General features: G+C 41.2%; 1 protein-coding gene across 4 annotated transcripts in view; it reads left to right on the top strand.

Annotated features, from left to right (window-relative positions):
* F13A1 (coagulation factor XIII A chain) overlaps window positions 1–26,898 on the top strand; it is a 76,521-nt gene that overhangs the window by 34,999 nt on the left and 14,624 nt on the right. For all 4 annotated transcript variants that reach the window (XM_048940095.1, XM_048940093.1, XM_048940094.1 and 1 more), the window contains 7 exons: window positions 670–921; window positions 8,121–8,239; window positions 13,765–13,872; window positions 16,357–16,531; window positions 20,184–20,322; window positions 25,661–25,764; window positions 26,521–26,609. In XM_048940095.1, the coding sequence (XP_048796052.1) occupies window positions 670–921; window positions 8,121–8,239; window positions 13,765–13,872; window positions 16,357–16,531; window positions 20,184–20,322; window positions 25,661–25,764; window positions 26,521–26,609 (986 nt within the window). The remainder of the gene's footprint in view (window positions 1–669; window positions 922–8,120; window positions 8,240–13,764; window positions 13,873–16,356; window positions 16,532–20,183; window positions 20,323–25,660; window positions 25,765–26,520; window positions 26,610–26,898) is intronic.

Below are 26,898 nucleotides of genomic sequence, written 5' to 3'. Positions count from 1 at the left end.
TCCCTTACGGTATCGGTGAATGAGAATAAAACTTTAAGCCTAAAATCTGAAATGAAAAACAGACTTGAGAATGACATAAGGAACTCAGCCTTCTCGCAAGCATTTTTTTTAATCTATAGCACTGGTTGGATTCCAGTTATAATTTGACTCTACCTCGGGCTCAAAGGGTATAATCCTTCCCATCTATTTTGAATTCTAGCAGTGTACATGTTTACATTTAGTTTGTCTGTCTAGATGCGTTTTATACTTGACAGAGTAAAACAAGGTTCTTTCGGTCATGATTTGTCTGACTGTAAGGCAAAATACGAGCAGTACTTTGAAGGTGTGTCATACTTTGGGGCCCACTGCTTGCACAGACCATTTAGCTACCCAGCCAAGGTATGTTCATCCAGACTCTGGGGATCCAGAGTTGGTTCCCACACCATCTACAAGGCTCTTGGGGAGTATCCATTGCATGGGCTGCCTGCTGGGAAGTGGTGTATGCCCTTCTGTGGCAGCAGCACCAGCAACCAAGTACTGTGGAAAGCTCTACGGAAGGCAGGTGGTTCCTGCCCACTAACATTTGCCATCTCTGTAGGAAATACACAAAGGGACAGAAGACTGTTGGTAAATGAAGAGATGCTAAAGCTAGATGAACCACATCATGGAGTTATCCCCTTCTCTCCCCAGGTCGCTACCCACAACCAAACAAAGGCACCTACATCCCGATCCTCATAGGTGATGTGCTGAAACCTGGAGAGTGGGGAGCCAAGATTACCCACAAAGATAACAACTCCATTCGCCTGTCCATCATGTCCTCTGCTACCTGCATTATTGGGAAGTTTCGCCTTTACGTTGCCATCTGGACTCCCTATGGCATCATCAGAACACACAGGAACTCAGCAACTGACACTTACATATTGTTCAACCCCTGGTGCCAATGTAAGTAGTTTCTTATCAGTGTCAAAGACTCACAGTTTTCTCCACTGGGCTCATTGGTTTGTGAGAGGGTGTAGTCCAGGAAAGGGAACTTGTGCCAAGGTGGTTGGAGGCCAGTCTGTATGAATACAGAAAGGATATGTTTACATTTACCTAATTGCCCAGAGCTAAGTATTACACTCTTGAGGTTGCCTTGTGAGTGGGGCTACAGGAGCATTCTGTAGTTTCATGAGGCTGAGTTTGTGTTTACCAACATAGCTGGCATGGCACTGCTCCATTTTTGGTATTAAATATATCCCAAGGCTTTGCTCTGGTTTTAATAATTATCAGTGTGAACCTTCTGCCTGCCGCCATGTTCCTTAAACAGATAAATCAGTACAGGAATGTTTTTTTCCCAGCATTTGGTGTGGGGTAGGATGTAGTGGCACCCCATTCACAGCAGCTGAATTACATTGCTGGTTGCCACATTTTAGGATGGAGCATCTGCAGCCCAAAAGCCTGCTAAAACTCAATGGAAACTGCTGTCCTGCACAGTTTGGATGCACTCAGTCTGCTGCAACATGATTGGTGGCACCTTGCTGTTACACAGGATTTGACCTTATAACTTACCCTTAGCAGTGACTAATTACCAGCAACCTTGTCCTCTTTGACGAACAGAACATTCTGCAAATTAGCCCTTTTTGTAATCCAGTGTGTTAAAGAACTTTTGTTTTTTAAATCTCCCTGGACCAAGGTAAAATCAGCCCTTCTGCTGACAGAATTGCTCTTTTACCCAATGAACTCAAAGTGTGATTTTAAGGAGAAGGCAAGGAGGACTGGTGAGGCTAGGTTCACCAGCCTTCTGACAGGCTTTAGCACCGTGTCTCAGCTTCTGATGCTTGTAAGGCTCCATATCTGGCACACGTACTGCTGTATATTTAGGTCACCAGCTAACTATACAGCCTCCTGCCATCCTTCCATCATCCTTCAATTTTTTACCAGAGGATTTTCATCAAATAACCCCATACCGAGTACGGGCCGTCTTACCATGTGATGAGTAAGATTAGCATTATTAATAGAGCCCATTATTCAGCCACACTACTGTCAGTACGTAATTTGTGCTGACTTCATTACTTACCCCTGGTCCAAGGGAATATAAGCAGTGATTAGCTTATGCATTATTTAGGAAGATATATGTTAATGCTGAGTAAAGTGGAGTTAGTTAAGCAGGAATGGGAAGGGCAGGGCCCAAGGCCTCACAACACCATGAGGGACTTTTGAAAGCAACATAGAGTTGCATACCTTAGAGACACATGGTCAGTTTATTCTGGGAGTAAGAAGAGTGGGTAACAGAAAGAGAGGGATCATTGGCAAAGCTAAATGAACTAATGTGACACCCTGGTGAACAGACAAAGCCTCTCAGTGTTTTTAAAGGCAAAATCAACATGTGCCAGTTCCAGCTCAGGAGGTGTGATTCTCCACCCCAAGGCAGAGAATCCTTTGGGTGGAGTCCTGGTTTCTCAACAGCCAGCTTGTTGGCCAGCACAGTGACTATGCCGTGGCTCAACATCTCTTTAAACAGGAAAAAACCACAGAGGAAAATTTTAAGTCACCTCATGACAATTATGCAGCCAGCTGGGGCTGAGGACAGTCATAAAATGTAGAAAAAATGTGGTGGGGGGAGATTGGCTGCCACAGCATGTGTGATGGGGACCACAGAAGCTGACTTGAGGATGAGGTGAGCAGTAAGAAGGGGAAAATCAATCCCTCATTCACATCTCCTACTCATATCTCTGTATGCCCATGACACATGGGTGCTTTGCACTCACTTCCTGAGCTGAATGGGATCAAAAGCCAGCAAAACAAAATCTGCGGTGTGGGAGCTCACATGTAGAGCTCAGAACATGCAGCAGCATCCATCAGGAAGGCTAACAGAGATGTCTACTGCAAGAAGGCAAAAGAGAGACTCAGAGCAGCAATGCTCTGCTGTGGGGGTCACCTGCAGAACATCATGTCCTTGTCCCCAGCTTACGTGTCCAGGTGTGCCACAATGGATTCAAGTCCTGACCCTTGCTAACTATTGTAGCTTTCTTTTTTTGTGCGCTTCATTTGGATGTGGATTTGCTTTCTTTCCCTCCTAAGCAGTTTGGACTAATTGGTTCCTGTGTCTGCCTTTTCCCCTTTGTGTTAGAAGAGCAAGGGCAGTATTTCTCCATGCTTTGTCCTCTGGCTGGGAAAGTTTGTGCAGTGGAATGACAAAAGGGTATAAAAACTCAGGCAGTTAAGCTGCACAGAAAACAATAGTTTGAAAATCTCCTGGACTTGTTTGCTGGGTTAATAGTTAAGAAGCAGAGTCTGAGTAAAAAACCTCATTAAAAAGAGAGAAGGCTGGGGAATGAGTGAATGGGGATTGTTATCACAGGGAGCAGAGTACAAGCTCCATCAGTGTCTAGTGCAGCTACCCATCTCATCATTTTAGAGAAACATCAATGTGTCTGTGTGAGCTTTTCTTTAAGACAGAGGCATTTATGCCCTTTCTTGTTACTTCTTTTTTCATTGTAATTCAGTTTTGACATAATTTCCCAGGCTGAGATGTGCTTTTTTTTCCTACTGTTTCAGAGCAAGTCTGCATGCTTTACCAGTTAAGCTACAGAGCAGCCTCTGTTCTTTGCTTCCAAAATCATCAGATGCTTTTATATGGTTAAGGCTTATCACCAAGAATACTTTACAGATGCAAATGTGGGGCCCGATCTTGCAAAGTGATGTGCTTCTGCCCCAAACATTTTGGTATTCAGCAAGCAAGTGGATTGGCATTTCAGATACTCATGTGAAATTTGCATTAGTTAATGAGCAAAGTAAAGCCTGCAAGGATAGGCAACATCTTCTCTTCAGCTGACATAACAGGGAAAAACAGACATGCTCTTGGGCACACAGAGCCCTCTTCAGTTCTGAAACAGGAGATACAAATGGCAAGTCATTAAGGATAACTTATTTGAGTATAACTTGAGTCTTAGCAATATCAGACTACATGAAAGTAGAGAATGGCTCCTTTGATCTAGGTACTGTGAGCTCCTCTCTCCAAGGAGGTGCTGAGCCAGCGACATTCTGCTTGGGAGCACTCAGTGTCTATCAGGAAAAGACTCTGCATGTCTCTTGTGGCTCTCCTAGGTGGAGATGCATAGCGTGTCTGTAAGTTGCAGACTCATGGGCTGAGGATTATGTTTCATTCACAGAAGCTTTCTGCAAAGTGTTTTAGATTAGAGCAATTAAATATGTTGCAGTCTTGGTTACTCAGTTGACTCTGCTACCCATGTCCTTCAAACATCCTGTTATAGTTTGAGGATTAGTAGCATGTGGTTGCCTTTGGACATCTCTAATATCACAGAATCATGGAATCATTAAGATTGGAAAAGACCATTAACATCATCAAGTCTAACTGTTCACCCATCACTATCCATCATCAATATGCCTACTATACTGTCTCTAAAACGTTAAATGTGATCAGGCATCCAAGTTTGACTCGGTAACATTTTCTGTTATTTGTAGCCATATATTAAATTTTATGTCTTCTACCATAGGTTCCAAAAATTCACAAATTCAGAGCTTCATATCTCTGCTACACTCACAGAGACAAGAACCAGCCATTGCACAGCATCATCCAAAGTGGAGTGGACTTTGTAGATATCTGTTTTAGCTCTTGCTGCAATGTGTTTGCCACAGTGGTGTTCTCCCAGCAAGAGCTTGTCCAGGTTCCCATGCTAAAGGAAGGCCAGGTCCTGAAGGCAAACCACCTTCATCCATCTGCTGGTTCTGCTGTGCTCAGCTGTCCCTGTGTGCAGGAGAAGATGACATTTCCAGCTCCAGTGGTTGCTCTGCTAGGGCAGGAGTTTCCCAGGTGCATCAGTACCAGGGAGGGGCCTCTCATGGCTATTCACTTTCCTAAAGGGACATAGCTTCTCTGTACTTCTTACTTCTTTCATAAGGAGCTTTTTTCACACAGAAGGTGGTGAAGCACTGGAACAGGTTGCCCAAGGAGGCTGTGGATGCCCCATCCCTGGAGGCATTCAAGGCCAGGCTGGATGTGGCTCTGGGCAGCTTGGTCTGGTGGTTGGTGACCCTGCATGTAGCAGGGGAGTTGAAACTAGGTGATCATTGTGGTCGTTTTCAACCCAGGCCATTCTATGATTCTGTGATTGCATGAGCTTTTGTACATTGGGATTTCTCACCCGCACTACTGTCCTCACGTGGAATGTGTTTTCACCTTATCTATCTTCAAACAAAGAAGCATAGAGGATTATTTGCTTCTTTGTAGCACTGCTAGCTAGGGTCTTAGTAATTTCCCAGGATAAAAGAAGTAAGTAGAAAAACCTTAAAATGCTAGAGAAAAAGAACAAACAAGCCTGGTGCTTTTTCTTGGAATTCTTCTGTTTGTCAGATGTGAAATTCTGCTTGCACCAAATAATTAGGAGTTGTACTATGTAGAGCATGCTTAGCATCAAAGTAGTCACAAATGCCTCGTATTTTCTTCTAAACAGTTCTCAAGGGTAGTGAGAGCTGTCAAAAATCAAAGCAGCTGGCTTTTATGTGGAACACAGAGGCCCATTTTACTTTATCAAAAAATAGAAATAATTTAAAATAATTGACAGAGAAGTTAATCAATTTTCATCTGATTTAGCAAAGATCACGCAGTCTTGAAATAACGTAAGCATCTCAATTGATACCAACGAGATCAATATTGATATTTATAATCCCTGAAAGAAAACAACAGCTGTCAAGAAGGCATGTGCACACACTCTGCTGAATGCATAACTGTACTGAAGCAGGTGTGAGTTGTTCTCCTTGAAATGCATTTTCTGTATTGTTTGTATACACACGCTCCAATAAAACCCAGAGCTCAGTGAGTCAATACATGTAATTGCTCCATAAGCAAATCAGGCACATCCATCCTAATGACACAGAGCCTAGTGTGATTTGCAACATCCACAACATTTTTGATGGGATGTTGTGCAGAACTTGCTTAGAGGTGGGAGATGGACCTCAAGGAAGTCATCTAATATGGTGCTTCCAAAGTATGCACATCACTGCTGGCATAAATGGCTGTAGCCTTTGGATCCACTGTCAGGTCTTAACACTGTTTCTGTCACCTGGTATCCTCTCATTGTAAACTCATGATCTTCTGCTTTGTGCCTGGGTGCAGACTGACTTGGTTGTAGGGAGTGCCAGGCTTATGAACAGCCCTTGTTACAACCCAGCCTTTAGAGGCCAGATATGTAGCACCCTGCCTCTACACAAAGAGAGAGCCTCAGACCTGCCTGCCTCAGGGAAAGCCAGGCAAAACCTGCTGCTTTTCCATCTGCTCTGATTCTGATGTAGCTTGCTGAGCCTGTATGGCAACCTTGTCAAAAGCACAATGGAAAGCACTGATCTCTTCAAATGCAAAAAATCCTCCTTACATCCAATACCTGCTTGAATACCAGTGTGAAGCTCTTGATGTTATATATCTATACATAATCCCTTCTGCATATGTAAGATGTATTTATATCCATCTGAGAATAAAGATTCCAACAGAGTCAGGTGTACAGAATGGCAAAACTCTTCACCTACTTGAAGTCAGTGTGAGTTTTGCCATTGATTTTTCAGATGTTAGCTGTTTTCAGCTGAACTGCAGTTCTGTGGGTAAATGGAGAAGAAGCTCTTGAAGATGAGTTTTAGAAGGAAGTACAAATCTGATATGAATTTCAACAAAATACAACAAATCAATAGGCTTTTAAAGTGAAATAATCCCGTAGTAATTTGTAGTAAGATGCAGAAGAAAGCCTCTATGACAGTGGTAAGTGGCAGTTTTGCACTTGTTTATATCACACATTCACAGGTTACTGCTTCTCTTTAATTTGTTATCTGGTGCCACATTACTGATTTCCTGAAATTAATTAATTCCCAAACCATTACATGTTAAGTGGTACCTCTTAGTCACAAAATACCATTATTGGCACAGGAAATAAATCCTCAACTGTTCTAACATCACAGAATTTCCCATCTATTTCATGTCTGCCATGAACATCTGAATAGTTTCATGTAGTTCTGGGTTATTTATATATATTAACTATGGGTTATTTAAGTATGTGAATCTTTGCAGGATGAGGATCCACCTGTATTCTCTTGACTCATATTAAGCCAATCTAGGATGTATGTTTAATATATGTTTTGATGAAGATGTCTTCCAAATACTTCCAGTTTTCGTTTGGACAAACTGAGAGCCCTGGGGCTGTTTGGTCTGGAGAAAAGAAGACTGAGGAGGGATTTTATCAGTGCTGATAAATATCTAAAGGGTGGGTGTCAAGTGGGTGGAGCAAGGCGTTCTTCAGTGATGCCCACTGGCAGGACTAAGGGCAATGGGTACAAACTTGAATGCAGGAAGTTCCATATGAACATGAGAAAGAACTTTACTTTGAGGGTGACAGAGCACTGCAACAGGCTGCCTACAGAGGTTGTGGAGTCTCAGTCCATGAAGATATCCAAAACCCGCCTGAACACTTTCCCATGCAACCTACTGTGGGGAACTGCTTTAGCAGGGAGATTGAACTTGATGATCTCCAGAAGTCCCTTCCAACCCGTATGATTTTGTGGTTCTGCGTTATTTTGTAATTTCATATTGGCTGGTCAGTCAAGCTACATCGGGGAGGAACACTGCAGTCAATAACTTATGTACAGGAAAAGCAATCAAACTCCTCTATACACTATAAACTCCTTAATACACTATAAAGGTGTATTCCAATTTTTGTAATGTGCTACAGATTTTTTCTTTAGATCTCTTGATTTGATCTGTTTTCTGTTAATCTTAATAGGCTAGAAATTGTTCTTTGATCTGTTTGTACAGATGCAGAATTGCATCACGGTGCCCCATCTTTTAAATTAGTGGTACAGAGTAATCATAAAACTCTTGATAAGATGTGACATTTTAATCATAGCTTTCAGATCTTGAGAAAACAGGCAGGATTTGTCAGCGTTTTTGCATCTTTCATGCTTTTAAGTTGTGTATCATATTTCTAACCGGGGTCACTATCTCCTTGTGTTTGTATTCTCTTGAAGCAAGTGATGTTTTGTTTGATGGGTGATGGGCACATCTCATCCAATATGGCTGTAGTATATGCTAATTATTTTTATCTTCCCGATATAAAATCTAAATGGCAACGTTGATGTTTGTTTTGGATAAATTGATACAGTGGATGCCGTGTACCTGGATGACGAGAAGGAAAGGGAAGAATATGTCTTGAATGATGTTGGTATTGTTTTCCATGGAGACGTCAATGAAGTGAAATTCAGAAGCTGGAGTTACGGTCAGGTGAGCTATTTGGACCTTCTCTGACTGCTCCCAGTGGGACAGCAAATGAATTTAATCGACAGCAGACTGTGGTTGAGACTGTGGGCTCTGGAGTGCATTATTGGTCTCTACTTCAGAATCACAAGGGGGTATAGTTTTTTAAAATTGTATGATATGGGTATATACCTAATCCAGAAAAGCAATGTTATAATAGCTAGTATTTAAAGATCTTGTTTTAGGGGCACATTTCAGATACTAAGAGGCTTCCTGTTGAAAGCTATAATCGTTAGCTGAGGTTTTCACTATGCAGCAGCATTTCTGCTGCTGTGATACTGCTGCTTTAGGATCAGACTGATTTGGTGAAAGACAAGAAGCTTATTTATTTAGCAAGAGGTTGTATTCCCTTTCTTCCTTTCAGTTCTAGCAGAAGTGGAAGTAATTCTCATTTTTCCAGAAGTCAGCTTTTCTTAGGGTTCCTGTTACAAACAGAGGTTTGGTCCCAGAGTTTTGCATTTCCTTACCACAGTGACAGAGGGGGGAACTTCTCCCTTTGCTGTCTGGACTTGACAACTTCAGCCCTCTGAAGATGTGGAAAGCACAGTCCTGGCTGACTGGTGTGTGGTAGTGATATGCCTTCAGTGTTATCAACCCCTTACTGCTTACCTGTTTTATCTCAATCTGTTTGTATCGCTTGACAGCCTGAAAGTCCCTGAGGGATGAAAGAGTTAAGTTGTTGTGTGAGAATGGGAAAATAGCATTCAATAGCAACATCAAAATTAGCAAAGCTAATTTTCACTCAGGGGTATTCCAATGGGCAGTTATTGGACATGGCTCACCTTACATCCTGGTTTTTCACATCAGCACCACTAAGAAAGTATTGAAGTACTTCCTTCATGCCACAGTGATGGATCCATTCAGCACTCTGCACATCCCCAGCACAGCCTTGCAGAAGGAACCCTCTTGCTTTGCTTTCTGTCCCTCAGCTGAAGACTAACTCAAAGTTTAAGCTGGCTGGATTGCCACTGTGCTTGCACTAGAGAGCTCTTTGAATTGACATTGCTCTTGCTTCCTCATTTAAGGATGTAATTCCATGTTTTTTCCCACAGCAGTGCTGCTTTAGGTAGCTCCTGCCTTTGCACCTTTCCACTGGTTGTCTCAGCGCAGTGTTTGTGGGGTTTGAAAGAGATCCTGTCTAAGCTAAAAATAACCTTTAAATAAGGTGAGGGGGAAACAATTCCATAAACTGAGGGTGCATCTGAGAGAGATAGGAAGAACCAGATCCTGAGGCCAAAGCTGGGTGTGCATTTAAGTTGACCAAAAATGCCCCCTCCTGGCCCTTCCTTCCCCCTGCAAGTGTTTATACAGCCGTGCAATGAATCAGACCAGAGAACTGACCTAGCTGAACAAGCAGCTCCTTTTTTTTTCTTCTTTTTTTTTTCTTTTTTTTCCTTGGGTTGTTATTCTAGCGTGCTCTGCTCCTACATTTAGGATTCACTCTGTGACAGATGTAGGGGAGGGAGAGAGGAGAACGAGTGGCTGGAAATGGAAGATGTTGCTTCAACCAGCTGCTGGATTTATATCCTAAGACGCTGAATTTATGGACTATAGTGGTTTGGCCTGAGGTGCTTATATTCTGCAAATCCAGCACCTTCCTGACACAAACACCAACCTCCCTTGAGAAACTGCATTATTTATTTGGTTTTGCTGGGAGGCAGCTCTGTTCGGGAGGTTAAAGCTGTTCCACATCCCTTTGTCATATGCTTTTCCTTCCGGTGTTGTCTGGCACTGGAGAGCTTGATTTCCACCCTCGGTGGTGGTGCACATTTTGTTGCCCGTATGACAGCTTAGTGTGGCAAGTGCATCAAAGCCAAGAGTTATCCCAGAGCCCATCATTATTTTTGTGAGGGTGAAATGGACATCTTACATCTAAACACAATGGAGAAATATTCTTCTGGTTCAGAGTGATAGAGGATGGTTTCCCTGATGCTACCCTACCAATTCCCAGCCATTAAAACATAAGCTTTCCTCATTTTTAGCAATCTTTTATGTTAAAACTAGGAGCATTGACAGCTGAAATCTTTAACTGAGGGTTGTAAATTAAAAAGGAACATGCAGTTCAAAACTGGATTATTAGTGGAAGATCATTTTCACAGCTGCCCTCTTTAATGAGCAGCATCAACTTGAGAGGAGGAGAGGCAAGAAAAATGGACCCAGGAAGAAAATACAACAGACCACTTGAAACATGGCTATAATGACCGAGGATTCGGGATGAGAATGTTCCTTGTAACATGACTTCAATTCCTTTCTTCTAAGGGTGTGCAAATTGCCAGTCACTCAGAAAAGCCCAAGGGAGATTGAGGAGAAATTTTGCTTTAGAAGAAAACTGGGCACATAGGAACTCTCCAGCTAAGAAATATTGGAAGCTATATTGGTGCTGTATTGATCTTTTAACTCTGCCTTTTTTTTTTTTTTTTTTTTTTTGAGAAAAGTAAAATAAAGCAGGTGGGCATAGTGCTCTTGTTGTCATGTTGAGCTTAATCATGTCCACGTGAGCCCAAAGCACAAACAAAACTTTGTGGTATGTGCATTTCTTAAGGTTAGATCCCTGCCTGTGACCGGCTATGGGAAACACAGACCTACTTCCACCAGTGCAAAAGGTGATGCAGCCCTTCTTACTTGGATTTAATTGGTTTGAAGTTCTTCTACTAGAAGAAGGTTAGCATCAAAGGGGAATGTCCACTGAAGAAGGCCAGTCTCACTTAAATGCACTGCTCTATAATGCAATGCAAACCAATGTCCAGGCAGAGCCTCTTTTCCTGTGTTTTCCCATGCCTTGTCTTCCTTCCACAGACTTTTCCAGGTGGCTGTGCCAGTCCTTTGTCCTGAATTTGGGTTGTTCCCATTTCAGTCTGTGTCAAGCAGACACTGCCAGTGCCTGGCCTATGTCTGCTGATCTGTCCTGGCTGCCTGCTTGTCTTGGCTGCTGTTTCATTTGATATATCAAGGGTACTCAGCCCTGTGTGTGTTATGTGTCTGTTCTGCTTCCCTCTAGATATTATTTTCATGCCACAATTGAGGGCAGGAAAGTAATTTAGTTTGATTTAGTGTTTTTAAGAAGTAATGAAAAGCAAAACTGGCTTTAGCCCATGTTATGGTGCTTTGCATCCTACGCTGCTACATTAGCATAAGGCAGCTAGACTTTACAGCCTGTCCTGTGTCCCTCCTCCTATTAATCCAATTACTTCACAGTCATTTATATCATTTTGTAAATGCTAGGGTGAAAGACAGCAACTCCGATAGTAATTTCTTTCCTCTTTAGTCTTCCTGTATGTGCTGGCAAGATTGACAGTGTCTCATAAACTGTAGATAAGAGAGATTTAATTTGCAAGCTAAACTTCTTATTGATTTAAGTCAGCTCTTAGACACTGCTGATGACTTGAAGAACAGAAAGCTCTTTTTGATCCTAGTGAAAGTGATAAATCATTAGCCAGGCCAAAAGAAGAGTGAACCTGAAGCAGGAAAGGGCCACAATGATGGCCCAGAGTTTATACTGTCTGTCTGTTCTCCTTGGGAAGCAGAGTCTCCACAGCTCTGCCATTCACCTGACTTTGCTTACAGACACATCACTAGAATAGAGTGGAGACCAATAGCATACAATTATTCAACCTCCTGGAAATCACACAATACAAGGAGTAGGACATTTGGAGCCACTGACCCGCTTTCTTGCTTGCCTGAACACTGTGAATTCAGTTTTGCTCAAGAAGGCTACATACTAACAGACTTCCAGAGAAAGTAATTCAATGCTGGATTGCATGAAAGAGATGAGAAACAGTATGAGGAGAGAGGATTCTTGCTGGGCTCATTTAGCTTGGCGAAGTGAAGGCTCCAAGGTGACTTCATTGCTGCCTTTTAGCATCTAAGAAGAGCTTATAAACAGGAGGGAGACCATTTTTTACTCTTTTTTTCTTTTTTTTTTGCCCAGAGAAGCTATAGGTGTCCCATCCTTGGACATGTTCAAGGCCAGGTTGAACAGGGCCATGGGCAGCCTGAGCTGGATTGCAATGCTGCCCGTGGTTAGGACTGGGTGGGCTTTAAGTTCCCTACCAACCTAGGACATTTTGTGATTCTGTGATTCTTTTGAAAGGATAGACACTGTGACAGTTTGCTGAGCAATGAGAGCCAAGCAGGCAAAAAAAAAAATGTTTCTTGAACAGAAAAAGTCTGAGAGTGATGAAATAGAGAGGTGCTTCTCTTATGCTTATGCCAGTGCTCAACTGGTGCCTATAAGGGAGAGGCCAAAGGAGGCATGGACTCTCCGAGGACGTTATCCCCATCCCTCCCATCTTTTTTGCAGCACTGACAGCTGTCTTGATTCTTCAGTGCTTCCTCCTCAGCTCTCTGGCCTCACCCTGCCTCTGCCTTTCCCATGCTACCAGGCCAGCAGCTTGGCATGGGCATTTGTTTGCCTTCTGCAGGATGCGAAACTCAGATCACCCTCATATGCTGAGGAGTCTTAAACCAGGCTGGAGGTGGTTTCAAAATCAATACAGCTCTAGTTGCAGCTGGGCACAAGAGCAAAAATCTTGTTAGCATGAACCATATCTCTAAGGATGCAAATGAAGGACATAAAGCTGAATATGGCAAGGGGACGAGCTGAATGGAGTTTCTGTTACAGCTTTGAATGCTAATATAATACTGTGTTTTCAATGGAACTGGAAGACGTTTTTTTATAAATGCGTGTTTCCTTGTCCCCTACCATTTTCCAGGGGACAGAGATATTTTCCTTTGCTATGCAGTTTCTCCTAAGGAAAATGAAATACATCACAGGGCAAGTTCTGTGACAAATGGTTTCTGGTCTATTTAGGCACCTCTGCCCTCAATTCATTCCTGTGCTTGTTCATGCTGGATCGAAGAAACTGTACCTTTCCACTCTATTTTTGAAGAAGACTACTTTAGGTCACTTGGTATTTTTTATGTCTAAGTTTCAGAGACCAGGATTAATCCATCTCATTAGCTTTTGGCTTGTTAATTTTAAACATTTTACTATTTTAGTCTAAAATTTAAACTTCATATTATCTGTGGTAAATCATTTATTGGTCAACTTCTTAGCGTTGTGCTGAATGTATCAGAAAAGTTCTGAAATTAACAGGTCTGGAATCTGTGAAGGACATGAAGTCCTTAGCGAGCAGACTAGCTTATTGTAGTTATTATTATAATACCTTCCTATTATATACTTGTTAGCACTTAAAATTTTATGTCCTGTCAGAAAGGCTATGTTGTCATTTTAACCTTCTGGAAACCAGACTGAGTTTGAATTGAAAATGACGCTCTCTTTTCCCTTAAAGTGTCTCACATTTTTCTGCTACACGTGGGCAATTATTCTAGAAGAAAACTTGTATTTTATACATAGAACTTTGACCTGTGCAACTGATTTTGAAGCTGATCAGCTATTATAACAACAGTGAAAAATAACTTTGCCTTTGCTTTTCAGAATAAAGTGTGACTTAACTTGCCCTCTATTTCTCTCTTTCTTTCTTTTTATCTAGTTTGAAGAAAACATTCTGGATGCTTGCCTTTTCCTGATGGACAAGGCAGAACTGGAGTTGTCTGGGCGTGGAAACCCAATCAAAATCTGCCGTGTTGCCTCTGCAGTGGTATGCAATAGATGCCCAGGATGTGACAGAAGTGACTCTCTAATCAAAGTCAGGCTGGTTTAATGGCCTCTGTGCCCTCACATCCTCACTGTGGCAGGTGCCAGATCTTTTATCCATTCTGACCTCTGGGGTCTGGCACTTCGTTTCATTCCACTAAAGGTGGAATCTTTATGTCAGTTCAGCATCCTGAGAGTGGGGCCTCATTGGTGTGAAGGCCGCTTTTAAATGTTGCATTTTCATGCATGCTAGCATTTTGTATGACACTGTGCTTATTTTTTGCTAGCTGAGATTATTGAGAAAACTATTTCTTTCATGGATGGTGGGGCACCATGATGGGTGAAATTTGGGATGAGGAACTGAGAGACTTTGAGATTTGCCTAACCTCAAAAGGGTCTTAAGACACTGCAAAGCTGGATAGATCTATGCCTTATTTTCAAGCTTCAGATGGCCTCCTTAAGCTGACACCGTTTATGTGAGGTACCTTAGCTCCAGGAGAATGCAGTAGGAGATCTGAGCTCTTAAGTACAGACCCCATATTGCTTTCCATACCCAGAATGGAAGTGCCCAAAATTTCCAGAAGCAAAGAGTAGGGAGAAGGCTCCCTGCATCTCAATTCCTTTCAGCTGGCAGGCATCAGGAGTCTTACTGTGTGTAACTGCAGCCCCATCTCTAATATTCAAACTGGAAGACTCATCCAGGATGAGTCCACTCCTTTTGGAGTCTGCCTTTTGGAGGTCTGAACTGATACCTTCTGGTTCCCAGAACAGTATGCTGGTCATTGAGCTATTATCATTAGATGTTCTCCCAGGCCAGCTGCTAAAAGAGTCTCCACAAAACATGACCACTAAAGATGACCCACTTATTACAGCATTTATCCAGATTGTAGGAGAATTAACTCTTAGATAACATTGAAGCAGGATGTCTAGCCTCCCAGTTAGTGCCTCATGATGAATTCTGCGTAACACAAAGTTAAGTAGGATAGCTTCAACAAGGAAGATTGAGATCACCTCTACTTCCCTATTTTGTTTTGGCCTTCTGATTATTTCTTTTACTCTAGACATTAGAAATGTGGCTTCAGATCTCTTGCGACAGAACTGAATATGATTCCTTTACAATTGCTGCATTAATCACTGGTCTCTTAAATAGTCCCTCATGCAGATTCTCTGGAAACCCTATGAGCAGAAGAACATAATGTTATGAACCCAAAATGGGCATATGTTTGAGCCAGTCAGCTATGTTATGTAGGTGGAGAAGTTTCCAGTTGGAAATGTGGGAGTCAGTGGATTTCGGGTATCTGAAGGATTAGGCCACAGCTGGGTTGGAGTTCTGGTCATCTGAAATCTGAACAGCAGTAAGAAGTGGGCAAGAGCTACCAAGGCCTCACCTGAGTTCCTTACCCTCATTCCTGTTCAAGATGTTATGTGGTAGAGCTGAGCTTGTCTGGGGTGCTGCCCCCGTGCTGTGATTTTTCTGAAGCTCCAAAAGCTCCAAAGCAAACAGAGTTGTCCCTCTTCTTCCACTCCTCACAACAAGCAGAGAGCCTGAAGATCGAAATGCTGTCCTGTCCTTGAAGTGCCTCTTTTCTTGGCATGTTTTCCACAACAGTGAGAGATGGGCACAACCCCTTAACCCTTTGGTTATGACTCTGAATACTTATCTCATTCAGTCCTAAGGTTCACAGGAAGTCGATTTTCTAATTATAAAACAGTAGTTAATCCAGCCAAAAGCTTTTAAATGAGAATTGTGATTTATTTGGCTGGCATGTAGCTGTTCCACATTAACATAATTAAAAGGTACAGAGCGAATGAGCTTTTTGCACAGCCTCAACTGGTTTGGTTCAAATTGCAGCTTGGAGATGTATTGCTCGTTAATGCCTATCAGTATAGCCATTAGTCAGCAAAACTCCATGCTCTGTGTAATCTTACCAAGGGAAAATCTGCACAGAATATTCCTTCTTATTTTCACATGTGCCGGACTGAAGAAATTAGTTTCCACTCTAAAAATAACAGTGGACTGATTCTTCTCTCTGTCCACTGTAAATTGGGAGTGATTGTATTAAAATATCTGGGCTGGTACAGGGAGAAAAACATAATGTTAGGAAGGAAGCTGATTTAACATTTCTGAGGCTTGCTTATGAATTTAAAACTGATCGTGTTTATTAAAAATACATAGCAATGAGCATGTATAGTGTTAATAAAATGTACTAAAGTAGCAACATGAATGCTCATTGTGGTGATTTAATTTCACTATTATTTTTAAGTGCCTGACCTTGATTCAAAATTATTCAGTGATGGCGAATCCACCACGGCCCTTAGCAAGATTGTTCTGTTCATCTCTTACCTTCATAATTAAACATTTCTGTGTTATTTCCAGCCTGAACTTAGCTATATTCAGTCTCTCTTGTCCTATCTTGGTCTGCTGGATTAAAGATCTCTTTATAATTCAGCTTCTGACACCCCTAAAACTCATTTCCTTTGTCTACAGATCAATTCCAAGGATGATAATGGTGTTTTGGCTGGATCATGGGACAATCTCTATGCTTATGGAGTCTCACCTTCAGCCTGGACGGGAAGTGTGGACATCCTCTTGGAATATTACAGTTCTAAGCAACCAGTGCGATATGGGCAGTGCTGGGTCTTTGCTGGTGTCTTCAACACGTGTAAGTATCAGTGAGAAAAGCTTCATGCTGCTATACAATTCTTACATAGCAGAATGAGCTTTTAGGTTAAACTAGCTAAAATTGTTCCTGGCTCTGTGATGATCAGGAGTAAATGGTAGAGATACTTAAAAATGCATGGCCAAAATAGACTCAATAGCTGCACTTCCAGAATGATATACTATTTATTTGTACAGAAAAATGTATTTATTGAATCACAGAGATTAAATTTGGGGTAAGTTAGTCTTTTGGTATGTTCTCTGTTTCTGTTAGGAATGTGAGATGAACAAGGTACGTAGTGTCTAAATATGCAACTTAAAACTGTTACTCAATATGGGATATTGTGAAGGCATTTTTACCTCAGAAAGGCTGAACATGCTACATGACAAGGGGTGTTTTTAGCAAGACTAATATGTACTGTCCCAGCACCTACCTACTGGCACTTTAAACACTTCCTATGGAATTTTTGAGCCAGATCATTGAGAAAAATTCTGGCCTGTTTTATGAATTATCTGGCATTATGAGGTTACATCTTAATAAGTTTGCTCAAACTAGAACAAATGTATTCCAATGCTGCAGCAAAGGAGACATTTCAGGTTTTGAAACTGAGTAGAGAAAGCAATGCTGGGTTGGTCTATTTTTTTTTTAATTGTCTAGCACTTGCTAACAGCATCATTCCGAATGAATACTCCCTGAACACTGGAGCACACTAAGGTATAATAGTGGTAAAGAAAGACACTGTTAATGTAAAATATACATTTATACAGACAGTGGGGACAAGACATTGGAAGTGGTGCATGTGTAAAAAGCTCTTTGCTGATATAGAGACAAACAGTTCCTTTGCTTATGGGAAAAGCCAATAGAGGAAAATAAAAGTGAGTCTGGCTTAAACATAGTGATCTCCCCTTGAGGCATTTACAGCTCATGTATTTAAGTGTCAGACTGGGGGGGCACCAGATCAGCCTAAGACCAAGGGGATACAGCGGGCATTTTTGCAGGCTTGGACTCTACTTTGCATTAAGTACTTCTCAGTCACAGCTGAAGGTTGAAGCTTTGCTTCTTGTATTTAAGATGTGAAAAGAAACTTGCAGAAAAACTGCCCATGAAACCTTCAATTCTTCATCTCTCTGTTACATGTTGCTGTCTTCAGAAATAGCATCATACTTTTCTCTACACTGTACTTTTGACAAAAATGAAGGAGATTAATCACCCATCTTCTGCAGCAAAAATGGAAGCTAAATAATTAACATGTTACAAGTCTAGGCATCCTTGGGCAGCCCTAGGTATCTTTGTATTTTCACTTTATTTTTGCCTGTCCCGTATACGTATATTTCATTCAATGCATAGTTTTCCTTCTGTCCAGGTAACAGAATTTTGTAACTCATTTTAGTTACCTGAGGTAGTTCAAGAGCTATTCAAAACAGTAGGAACCTCAGAAATAAAGCTCTATTCTGACCACCTATCCTTCTGCTGGCACACACTTCTCACAGCTCCGGGGGAGGATTCCATTTCAGGTTTCTCTGCTTCTCTTTCATATACCTGGAGAGTTTTGTGCTTTGATTTAGGGAGACTCTGGCAGGTACTCTATCCTTTGACATGTGAAATAGTTCATTTTATTTCTGGTGCTGTGGGAATATCAATCCATCCAAAGAGCCTCAGAGATGTCTACTTCCTTCTCTGCCTGAGGTCGTATGGTCTGTACTTGATACTCCTCCATCTCTGCACAACACAGTGAGTTCAGGAAGGCCCTTGCAAACGTTTCTTATAGATGCAGTTCATCATAGTGACTTTCAAAGGCCATTTTCTCTCGCTGACAGTGCCTCTTCTGTCTCTCCCTATGTCCCAAACATACAGACGGCTTCTCCCATTTTCCCCCTGCCCTGGCCCAGGATCTCTGTTACACGGTATTTTGCCTGTAGGCCTCTGTGAAACTGGGGCAATGCCATGGAGGTCTGGAGCCTACTGTGTTAAATGGAGAGGCATATTTATCAAGGGCAAAATTAGATTCACTTTGCTGACTACTTTGGTCAAGCCAGAGACCTGGGACTTCATACTGTGAGGCTCACAGAACTATAAGGTTTGTTGAGCATTATGAAATTAAAACATTGTTCGGTGGCTAATCTGTTGCTTAGCCATTTACACGTCCAGCTGCTGACCACTCCAGAAAGAGGACAGCAAAAGCCTAAACAAACATGCTGAACTTAAAGTATTGTTTTAAGTTGTAGTTTGCATTTTTTTTTTCAGCTGCCAATGTTTTATCACTGTGACCAGTCCAGCTTTCCAAGGTTACTATTTTGTAAACTCTGAATAGTCATCCATTAAAAATGCTAAAACGTTCTGAAAAATGCTCATTAATCTTGAAATTGTCAGACAAATTATTTTCAATGAGCCCTGATGGCTCATGTGGCGGATACCTGGGAGCGCGCTTGAATTAAGTTTAATCAATAGGTACATATGGTATTGGATGCATTCAGGTAATTTTTCATCCAGTAACTTGAAATGAATGTGCAGTGCTACTCTGTATTGAGAGTCACAGTTGTGACACTAATGAATATACAAAACCAAGCAGTAGCAGAAAGGGTTGTTCAACACTGCAGCACTGGAACTATTTAAAAATACAGTTTTTGACCAAAATGTTTCCCATCTCCAAAAAAAGTCCTCTGTTTTCTGCAGAACCATGCTGGCTGCTAAATCAGAACCCAGGATCTTTTTTTGATGTCATCTGGACAGGCTGAGATTATACATCACCCTGTGTCTCCGCTCCCCTCTTGGACTGTGCTCCATGTCTACCAGCCAGGGTGCACCACAAACTCAGAAGTTTAGTGACTCACAACTGCACTTCAGATATAGCCATAGCTTTCCCATGTGCCCCAACTTCACCTCTTGTCAACTGAGGGCAAGTGTTGTCAGCTACGTTACAGTAGTTTGAAATTTAGGAGTAGTAAACATATTTTTTTTATCACAGAATTGTAGGGGTTGGAAGGGACCTCCAGAGATCATCGAGTCCTTCTCTTTAAGATCCTTCATGAGAAGAGACCATTGACTCCAAAGTATTATTGCCTAGAAATCAGTACAAATTATGTAATGCATTTTGTTCAGACTCAAACTCTGACATTTCTTTTGCAAATTATGCAGTTTTCTCTCTTGTTAGCAATCAGATTCTGCCTTATTGTTTCCTTTCTCCAGACCCCATCTGACAGCATATTCCAAAACAGGGAAACTCCAAATCAACTAAGAGACATTTTGCGTTCATCTTCATTTTAGCATAGTCTCTCTTAATTCTCCTGGCTTACTGATAATAGGAGTTCTAATGTATTTTGCATTTCATGGAACCTCAGAATTATTTTTCTTCATACCACATTTGATCTATTCCATCCAGATTTGACCTGAAAAGCTGCCGTGTGGTCAGAATGCAAGAGTATTGGTAACTGGCCAATTAAGCAATTGTATCACTATATATCTTGAATGTTCAGTCAAATTTGGGAACCAAACAAAATGTTTAACATATTCTATATAAAGAAAGATAGGAGAAATTATTTGGGCTGATTTGTCTGAGTTTTCCCATTTTCCTCCTATTATTAATATTTTCCTTTACTCATCATGTTATCCATGAACACAGTCCTCATATTTCATTCCATTTCTATGTTTGACACAGTTCTGAGGTGCCTGGGGATACCTGCAAGACTCATTACCAATTATTCTTCTGCTCATGACAACAACGCCAATTTACAGTTGGACTTCTTTCTGGATGATGAAGGGCAGGTGGACAACAGATTGACCAAAGACTCTATTTGGTGAGTTTTCCTGGCAAATGACTTTAATATGCCAACTATATGCATAGTCAAAAACATAACAAGAAATGTATGTGTTTTATTTATTTCTCTTTTCAGTAAAGAATATTGCTAGCTTGCAGAAAACACAATGAACTGGTGATAGGATGATGAATTTGAAGTGCTTGTCATTTAAAGAGACAAGCTGTAGGAGATCTAAGAGATCACTACTAATGTTACCATTCAGTAGGGTAGATTTCAGTGCGCTGAAGAAGAGTTGACATGTATTTGTACTCCTTAGGGCCAGGTAGGTTCCCAAAATGAGAGGAGGTGGTAGATTGGGCATTTCCATCAGTTTTGAGCCAAGTTCCAAGAGATACCTCAATATCTACGGAAAAGCAAACTTCTTGTTTTACTCCCACCTAATTCTCGTATTTGTAAGATGTTTTTTTATGTCTTGTACATGCAGTCAGTGTCATAAATGAGTGCTTTCCCAAATAATTCCTGTTTGGTTGAAAAAGAAGCAAGCCAAACTATTTCACGTTACTGAAATGCTATCACGAGATTTATAAAAAGAAATGTTCCTGTGAACAAGAAATGGACTACCTATTATTTTAGAGAAGACAGTCCTCTACCTTTCTCCTCAAACTCTTGCTGTCTCCTTTCTGACAAGAGAAGTGTAGCACATATTGATTATATGCTCTCTTCAGTAAAAATTATGTGAGGGTTATCGGGCCTCAAGCCTTTCCTCCTCAGAGTGAAGCAGTGAATGTGACCTCTGTATATATTGCTATATTCAGGAGATACTTGTCTTATTCAGTGTTAATATACTTGATTTGTGTCAATGATACCTTCACCTCATCAGCATAGCTACTCATCAGCTTGTTTCATTAACAACTTAATCCCTGGAAGTCTTTATATTAAAACTTTAATAAATCCATTCTGTGGTGGATGAAATGACTGAACCTGTTGCAGTAACCTCCTTACATAATTTCCATAATCTGTTACCAAGATGCAATTTAAGGAAATCAATTAGGTTCATTTACATCTGAAGCCTGTATCATAACATCACAGACAATAGGAGAGGCTGCAAGGTACCTCTGGAAGTCATCCAGTCCAGCTCCCTGCTAAAAGCACAGTCAGCTACAGCTGAATTTGCTCTATCGCCTTCCCAGGGATCAAAGTGAGACTGCTAATTTGGTTGTTCCCTGGATGTTGCTGCTTCTCTGTCTTGAAGAGAAGGATCATATTTGCTTTCTTAAATTCCTCAGGAGCCTTCCTCTGTCACCAAGACTTTTCAAATGTGAGTGGCCTCACAGTAACAGCAGCCAGCTCCCCTCACTGCTCATAGGTCCATCCCATCAGGTCCATTGGACTTCTGTGTGGCCACAGAATTTGTTCGCTGCCATGTTTCAGACTCTTCACCATCTTATCTCTTCTTCTACACTTCTCTTAAGCTGACCCATGAATCAACTCTCACTCAGTTTTGACGTTTCCTTGTACTTTCCTATCTTTTCCTTTCCCAACTGTTTCCCATGGCTTCTGAAATCAGTTCCATATTTTTCCATTCTTTTAGGGCAGAGACAGATCATCTGAAGTCATCCTTGCTCTATTGAAATCCGTACTCAACTTCACAACAGCATTTCCTCCTGCCCTCCTGCTTTTCTTTGGCTTGATTACTTTTTGAACTGCCTTGTTCATCCCTTTTATCCTCCTGATGCATTTATTAGTACATGGTGCACATCACCCTTTGGGCATAAGTTAATATATGTTCCATACCTTTTTTATTTCTCCTCTGTGTCCTTTCTCTTCATTACTTTGTAACACTCCGTGGTAGCCCACATGCAGACTTTATATGGCTTGTGTCTTAACCTTGATTTTATTTTTTGAAGTCTTTTGTTACTTTCTGTTTTTTGTTTTGTTTTATTTGCTTTAAGAGGACAAGCTCAAGGTACTTATAATGATTTTTTAAATGTATTTCTCACTTTTATTTATAATCTCTTGCAAAGTGGTAACAAAGCTATTTTTCTTTGTTAATATGTCATTTCTATTGCCTCGTACTGCTGAAGCTGATCTGTTTTCAGGTTTTAAATACCCTCAGACTTCAGGAATACTTGCAGCCTGGATTTTTAGTCCAATCAATCTCTGAGTGCGTGGCTCCTTGTGAATGCTATCTGACATTTATTTTTATTAAAGAGCTTTTTCCCCCTTGAGATAGGAAACAGCAGCAACAACAAAACACGTAGACAAAATTACACAGACTTCGCAAAAAGTTATTTTTATAAAACTGGCCAGATTTGGGACCCATCAGTACTGCTTGTGTCCCCTTACTTTGTTCTCCTTGTCTTTCTTAATGATGATATAAAGACACTTAAAGAATACTGCTCTTGGATGGGAATCAAGACTACTCCTACTGTGAAGTCCAAGCAGAATGGTGTCAGTGCCTCAGCAGGACTTGCTTGGAGTCACCCATACCCATGTGGGTTCACCCGTGTTCTATGAATTGAGCCCTTCCAAGACCTCTGCTCACCCATTCACTTCCTGCTCACTTTTCTCTCCGTGTTGTCAGTGTCTCTCTCAAACTTCATGCCCAGGATTATTTGCTAATGAAAGAGCAGCAACTGTTTTCGGCATGTGCCTGCCTCACAAGCAATACCAAGTACCCTTCTTAAATTGTCTTCCAGGCATAATATCTACCTGGTCATCTTTTATTAATTTCCCCATTGCTTTGTTTAGTCTATTCGTAATTATCTCTGTAAATATTTAATGGTCACTACATTGATCTGTGTAGCCATTCTTGCTTTCTGTAACGTCTCAGGCTTGCTGTAGAATACAAGAAGTACAGATTCAATTTAAGAAATTGTGGCTGCAGAGCCAGCTCCTCAGTTGTGCTCACTTCTTCTAGAGCAAATTTTCTGCCACATTTTGGAGAGGGAAATGTTCTCCTCATCCTCCTTTCCTTGACACTCATGTGCCTTACAAACAACATATTTCTTTTCATTCACATTCAATGTCTTGATGTGCATTTGTTATTTGTGTGGCAGCAGACCTAGGGAAGTTGCTGTCCTGATGTGCTCAACACTACACAAATAAAAAACAGTGAGAAAAGTCCTGTCTCCTGGAGTGAACAGAGAAAAATAAGATGCCACATTATCTAATTACGGATTCGAAGCAGAGCTGCCATTTCCCCGTTGTTATCCCCTCTTTGATTTTATCATCTTTCCCTCCTGCCTGCTTTTCAGATTATTCTTTTTCGGAACACAAAGTCAATGACACATCTGAGTTTGATTCAAAGTGGACTTTCAGGGTAGGTATTGTCTCTCTCAGCTTTCAAAAGCCCACCTGCCGTAAAGTGCTCCCCCATCCTCAGGTAGCCCTCAGGTGAGCTCTGTTAGCATGATTCAGCATTGACTACTCTCAGCAGCATCAAAAATTCTCTGAGTGTGCGTCATTTTCCTTGAATAATTCCTTTTTCTGTAGTGGTGCTTCATTAACACTCCTAACTGACAAGTTTTACCCTGATCCAAGCTTTCATTTCCACTTTGAAACGTCTTGTTAGACAAGCCTCAGATCCTTCCGACTCTGCTATGTGGCTGGTTTTCACCTATTATTAATGAAATGGTCAGAGATTAACAGTCCCCATTCCTGTTGCTAATATCACTGTGTGTGCTAAGGGCTATATCAGCAGCTACGCTGATGTAATTTTATTCATTTCTGCTGTAGGATATGTATAATTTGAAAGCAAAACTGCCTCTTCTCTACTCTTTCTTTCTCTTTTTTTTTTCTTTTTCTTTCAGTAATGAAATCCAAATGCTTTGCTGTCTTTATGTACAACTCCCATCCTACATGGCCTTTCTTCTTTGCTTGTGCTCTCCCTGGGGCACAGGTAAGACTGCAGGAATAAAGTCACAAGATCCATCTTGCCTACTCGTTTGAAACTTCCAGTCCACATTGGGATGATGCTGTAGTATGAGGCCTGCCCCGAAAGTAATGCCTCCTATTTTATTATGTTGGCCCCTGACATCAGACGTAGATGTCAGTGATGTGACAGTAGAGGTTGGACCTTTTCCGCAATACTGCATTATATTTTGCTGCCGTGTGACAGATGGCAGCAGAGTAGTAGTCTGACAAATTGATGTCTGACGTGGAAATGGATAGGAAGAGAAGATTTGGAATTGAATTCCTCCATGCAAAAAAAAGTAAAAAAAGAATGCACCCATTGACATTCATCAATGCTTGCTGAATGTTTATAGATACCAAACAGTGGACGTGAGCACAGTGAGGTAGTGGGTGGTGTGTTTCTGCAGGGGCAACAGTGAAAGACAAGGCACATTCTGGATGGCAATGCACAACTCACACCACAAAATGAAGAGCTCTTGTTCATCAGTGGTGAAAATGATCATCTAGTGGTGATGACTGTGTTGAAAAATAGTGGTTTGTAGCTGAGAATTCGTTCTACTAAATAGTGTGATTGTGCTCATTGTATCTGTTGTAGTTTCCATGGAAATAAACAGGAGGCATTACTTTTAGAGCAACCTATCTCTTTTTGCTGCACATCCAACTAAATAAAGGCATTTCAAGCCTAAGCACATAGATTAATCTTTCTGATAATTTCATCTTCCAGTGATACTGTCCTGTCCCTAAGGGATCACCTGTTCTAGGAATGGTCATTAGTGGATTTCATGGAAAGTTGTACCTTCTTGTAGTGTAACCTCCCTCACTGGTCTGAGAGACAAGAAATTCCCAATAAAGATAGTCTTACAAAGCCTGTCTTTTTCTCAACCAACATGGAAACCAGCTGAGCATAATTTTTTCAGCCATGAAAACAAAGCTACACACTATATTCTTGAATTGATCCTGAAATAGAGGTACCAAAGTTTCAATTTTACTAGTTACAAAGCATACCAAATTTCAGTGGCTTGAAGAAGATTCAAAGCTTGCATTTGTAGGCATATTAAATTGGAGATGTCTTCCACTGATGGAAAGGATTGTAGCCACCTTGAGGTCCATTTTTAAGGACATCAGACTGGAAAGAGATTGTAATGTGGGTAACTCTCCATATACCCCAACAGTCTACAAGCACTGGAATCTTATCTCAGTTATATTTGCATTCAGCACACAGTAGAAGAATAAAATCTTCTTCAACTTGCAGGCAGAGATCTATAATGACAGACTGTGGCCTTCAGATGTTAACTAATAGTCATCAAACCAATAGACTTAAAATCTATTCTTTAAAAAGAGCAGACATTTTCACCCTAAATTGACAGGTGTTGTTATTGGAGTAATGACAAGTCACAGATTTGTTGTGGTATTTCTGCTTCTTTCCAAGAATTTAGTATTCTGATCTCATCTCCTTTCTAAGGAACTATCATTGCTGGAATGAAGCTTGGATGACCAGACCCGATCTTCCTGTTGGTTTTGGAGGATGGCAGGCTGTTGATGGTACACCCCAAGAGACCAGTGATGGTAATACTGCTTGAAGTCTTCCTTAGCTCTCTTTGCAGTTCTTGAGGGTTGTTGTTTTTTTTTGTTGTGATAAATGAATAGACTGTAGCTAAGCCAGTGTCAGCACTTGGACTGTGAAAACCCCCTACACCAGATAACCACACTCATTTGTGCTCAGGGCCTTCTCCTGAGTTGTTCTGAGCTCCAAAATAAGTCCTTGTTTTAACACTGCTCATGGCATATGTGCACAAAATCCTGCATGAAGTTGGTCTTATGAGAAATGTAGTTCCACTGCCAAAGGATGGCTTCCAAATTTTTGAAGAACCTGTACAGGAGCCTGATCAAATGAATTCCCTTTCATTATGTATCAGCCGTTCAGTACAGCCCTTGTTAAACTGCCTGAGCTGCAGGCAGGAGAGAAAACGTGAAAAGCCACTGCTGTTTCTTCCCTGTCTTTAATTTTGCAATTCTTGAAAGACATTTTTCAGCAGATTTGCAGTGATATCTTTCTCAGTTTCACTGATCTCTCCCAAAACCACCATATGCTTTAACCAAAACCAACCTTAACTGCATTTTCAACCAGTTGAGACATTCAGTGGGTTTCACGATACCATTAAGTTACCAAGTCATTAGGTAGTTTCATGCTTGAGTCTTTGTTTTTGGGGGGGACAGCACAGAAATGAAGCTTTGAAGTTCTCACTTAGGAGTCCTGGTAAACTACTGAAAAGCTTCACCAAACCCAAGGATTATTTCTCTCCTTATCTCTTTTCCCCACAGGTATGTACAGGTGTGGCCCAGCATCAGTTCAAGCCATTAAGCATGGTCATGTTTGCTTCCAATTTGATGCTCCTTTTGTCTATGCTGAGGTATGTTCCTGAAAAATTTTTGTCCATTGAGCGTTATCTGTGGGACTGTAGCTGAGACAGAAGAAAGGGCTCCACTGCAGTTCGTAGATTAAGAAGTTATTTCGCATACTCACTGTATCAAAGACTAATCTCATTGTTATATTCTGGCATGCAAGCCTGTAGGTGTGATATGGCTCTAATAGGTGATATGGATTTCTCTCATCTCAGCTCACCAATATGGAAAGCAGAAAAAGTTGTTCAGATCAAATTTCAGTGTGTGGTCATCCAGATTCCAGCTATGCTGGCAAAT

Source organism: Lagopus muta, chromosome 3 (assembly GCF_023343835.1).
Source record: "Lagopus muta isolate bLagMut1 chromosome 3, bLagMut1 primary, whole genome shotgun sequence".
NCBI classification, from domain to species: Eukaryota; Metazoa; Chordata; class Aves; order Galliformes; family Phasianidae; genus Lagopus; species Lagopus muta.
The sequence above is the reverse complement of the archived record's forward strand: the minus strand, read 5'-3'. Positions and strand labels throughout refer to the sequence as shown.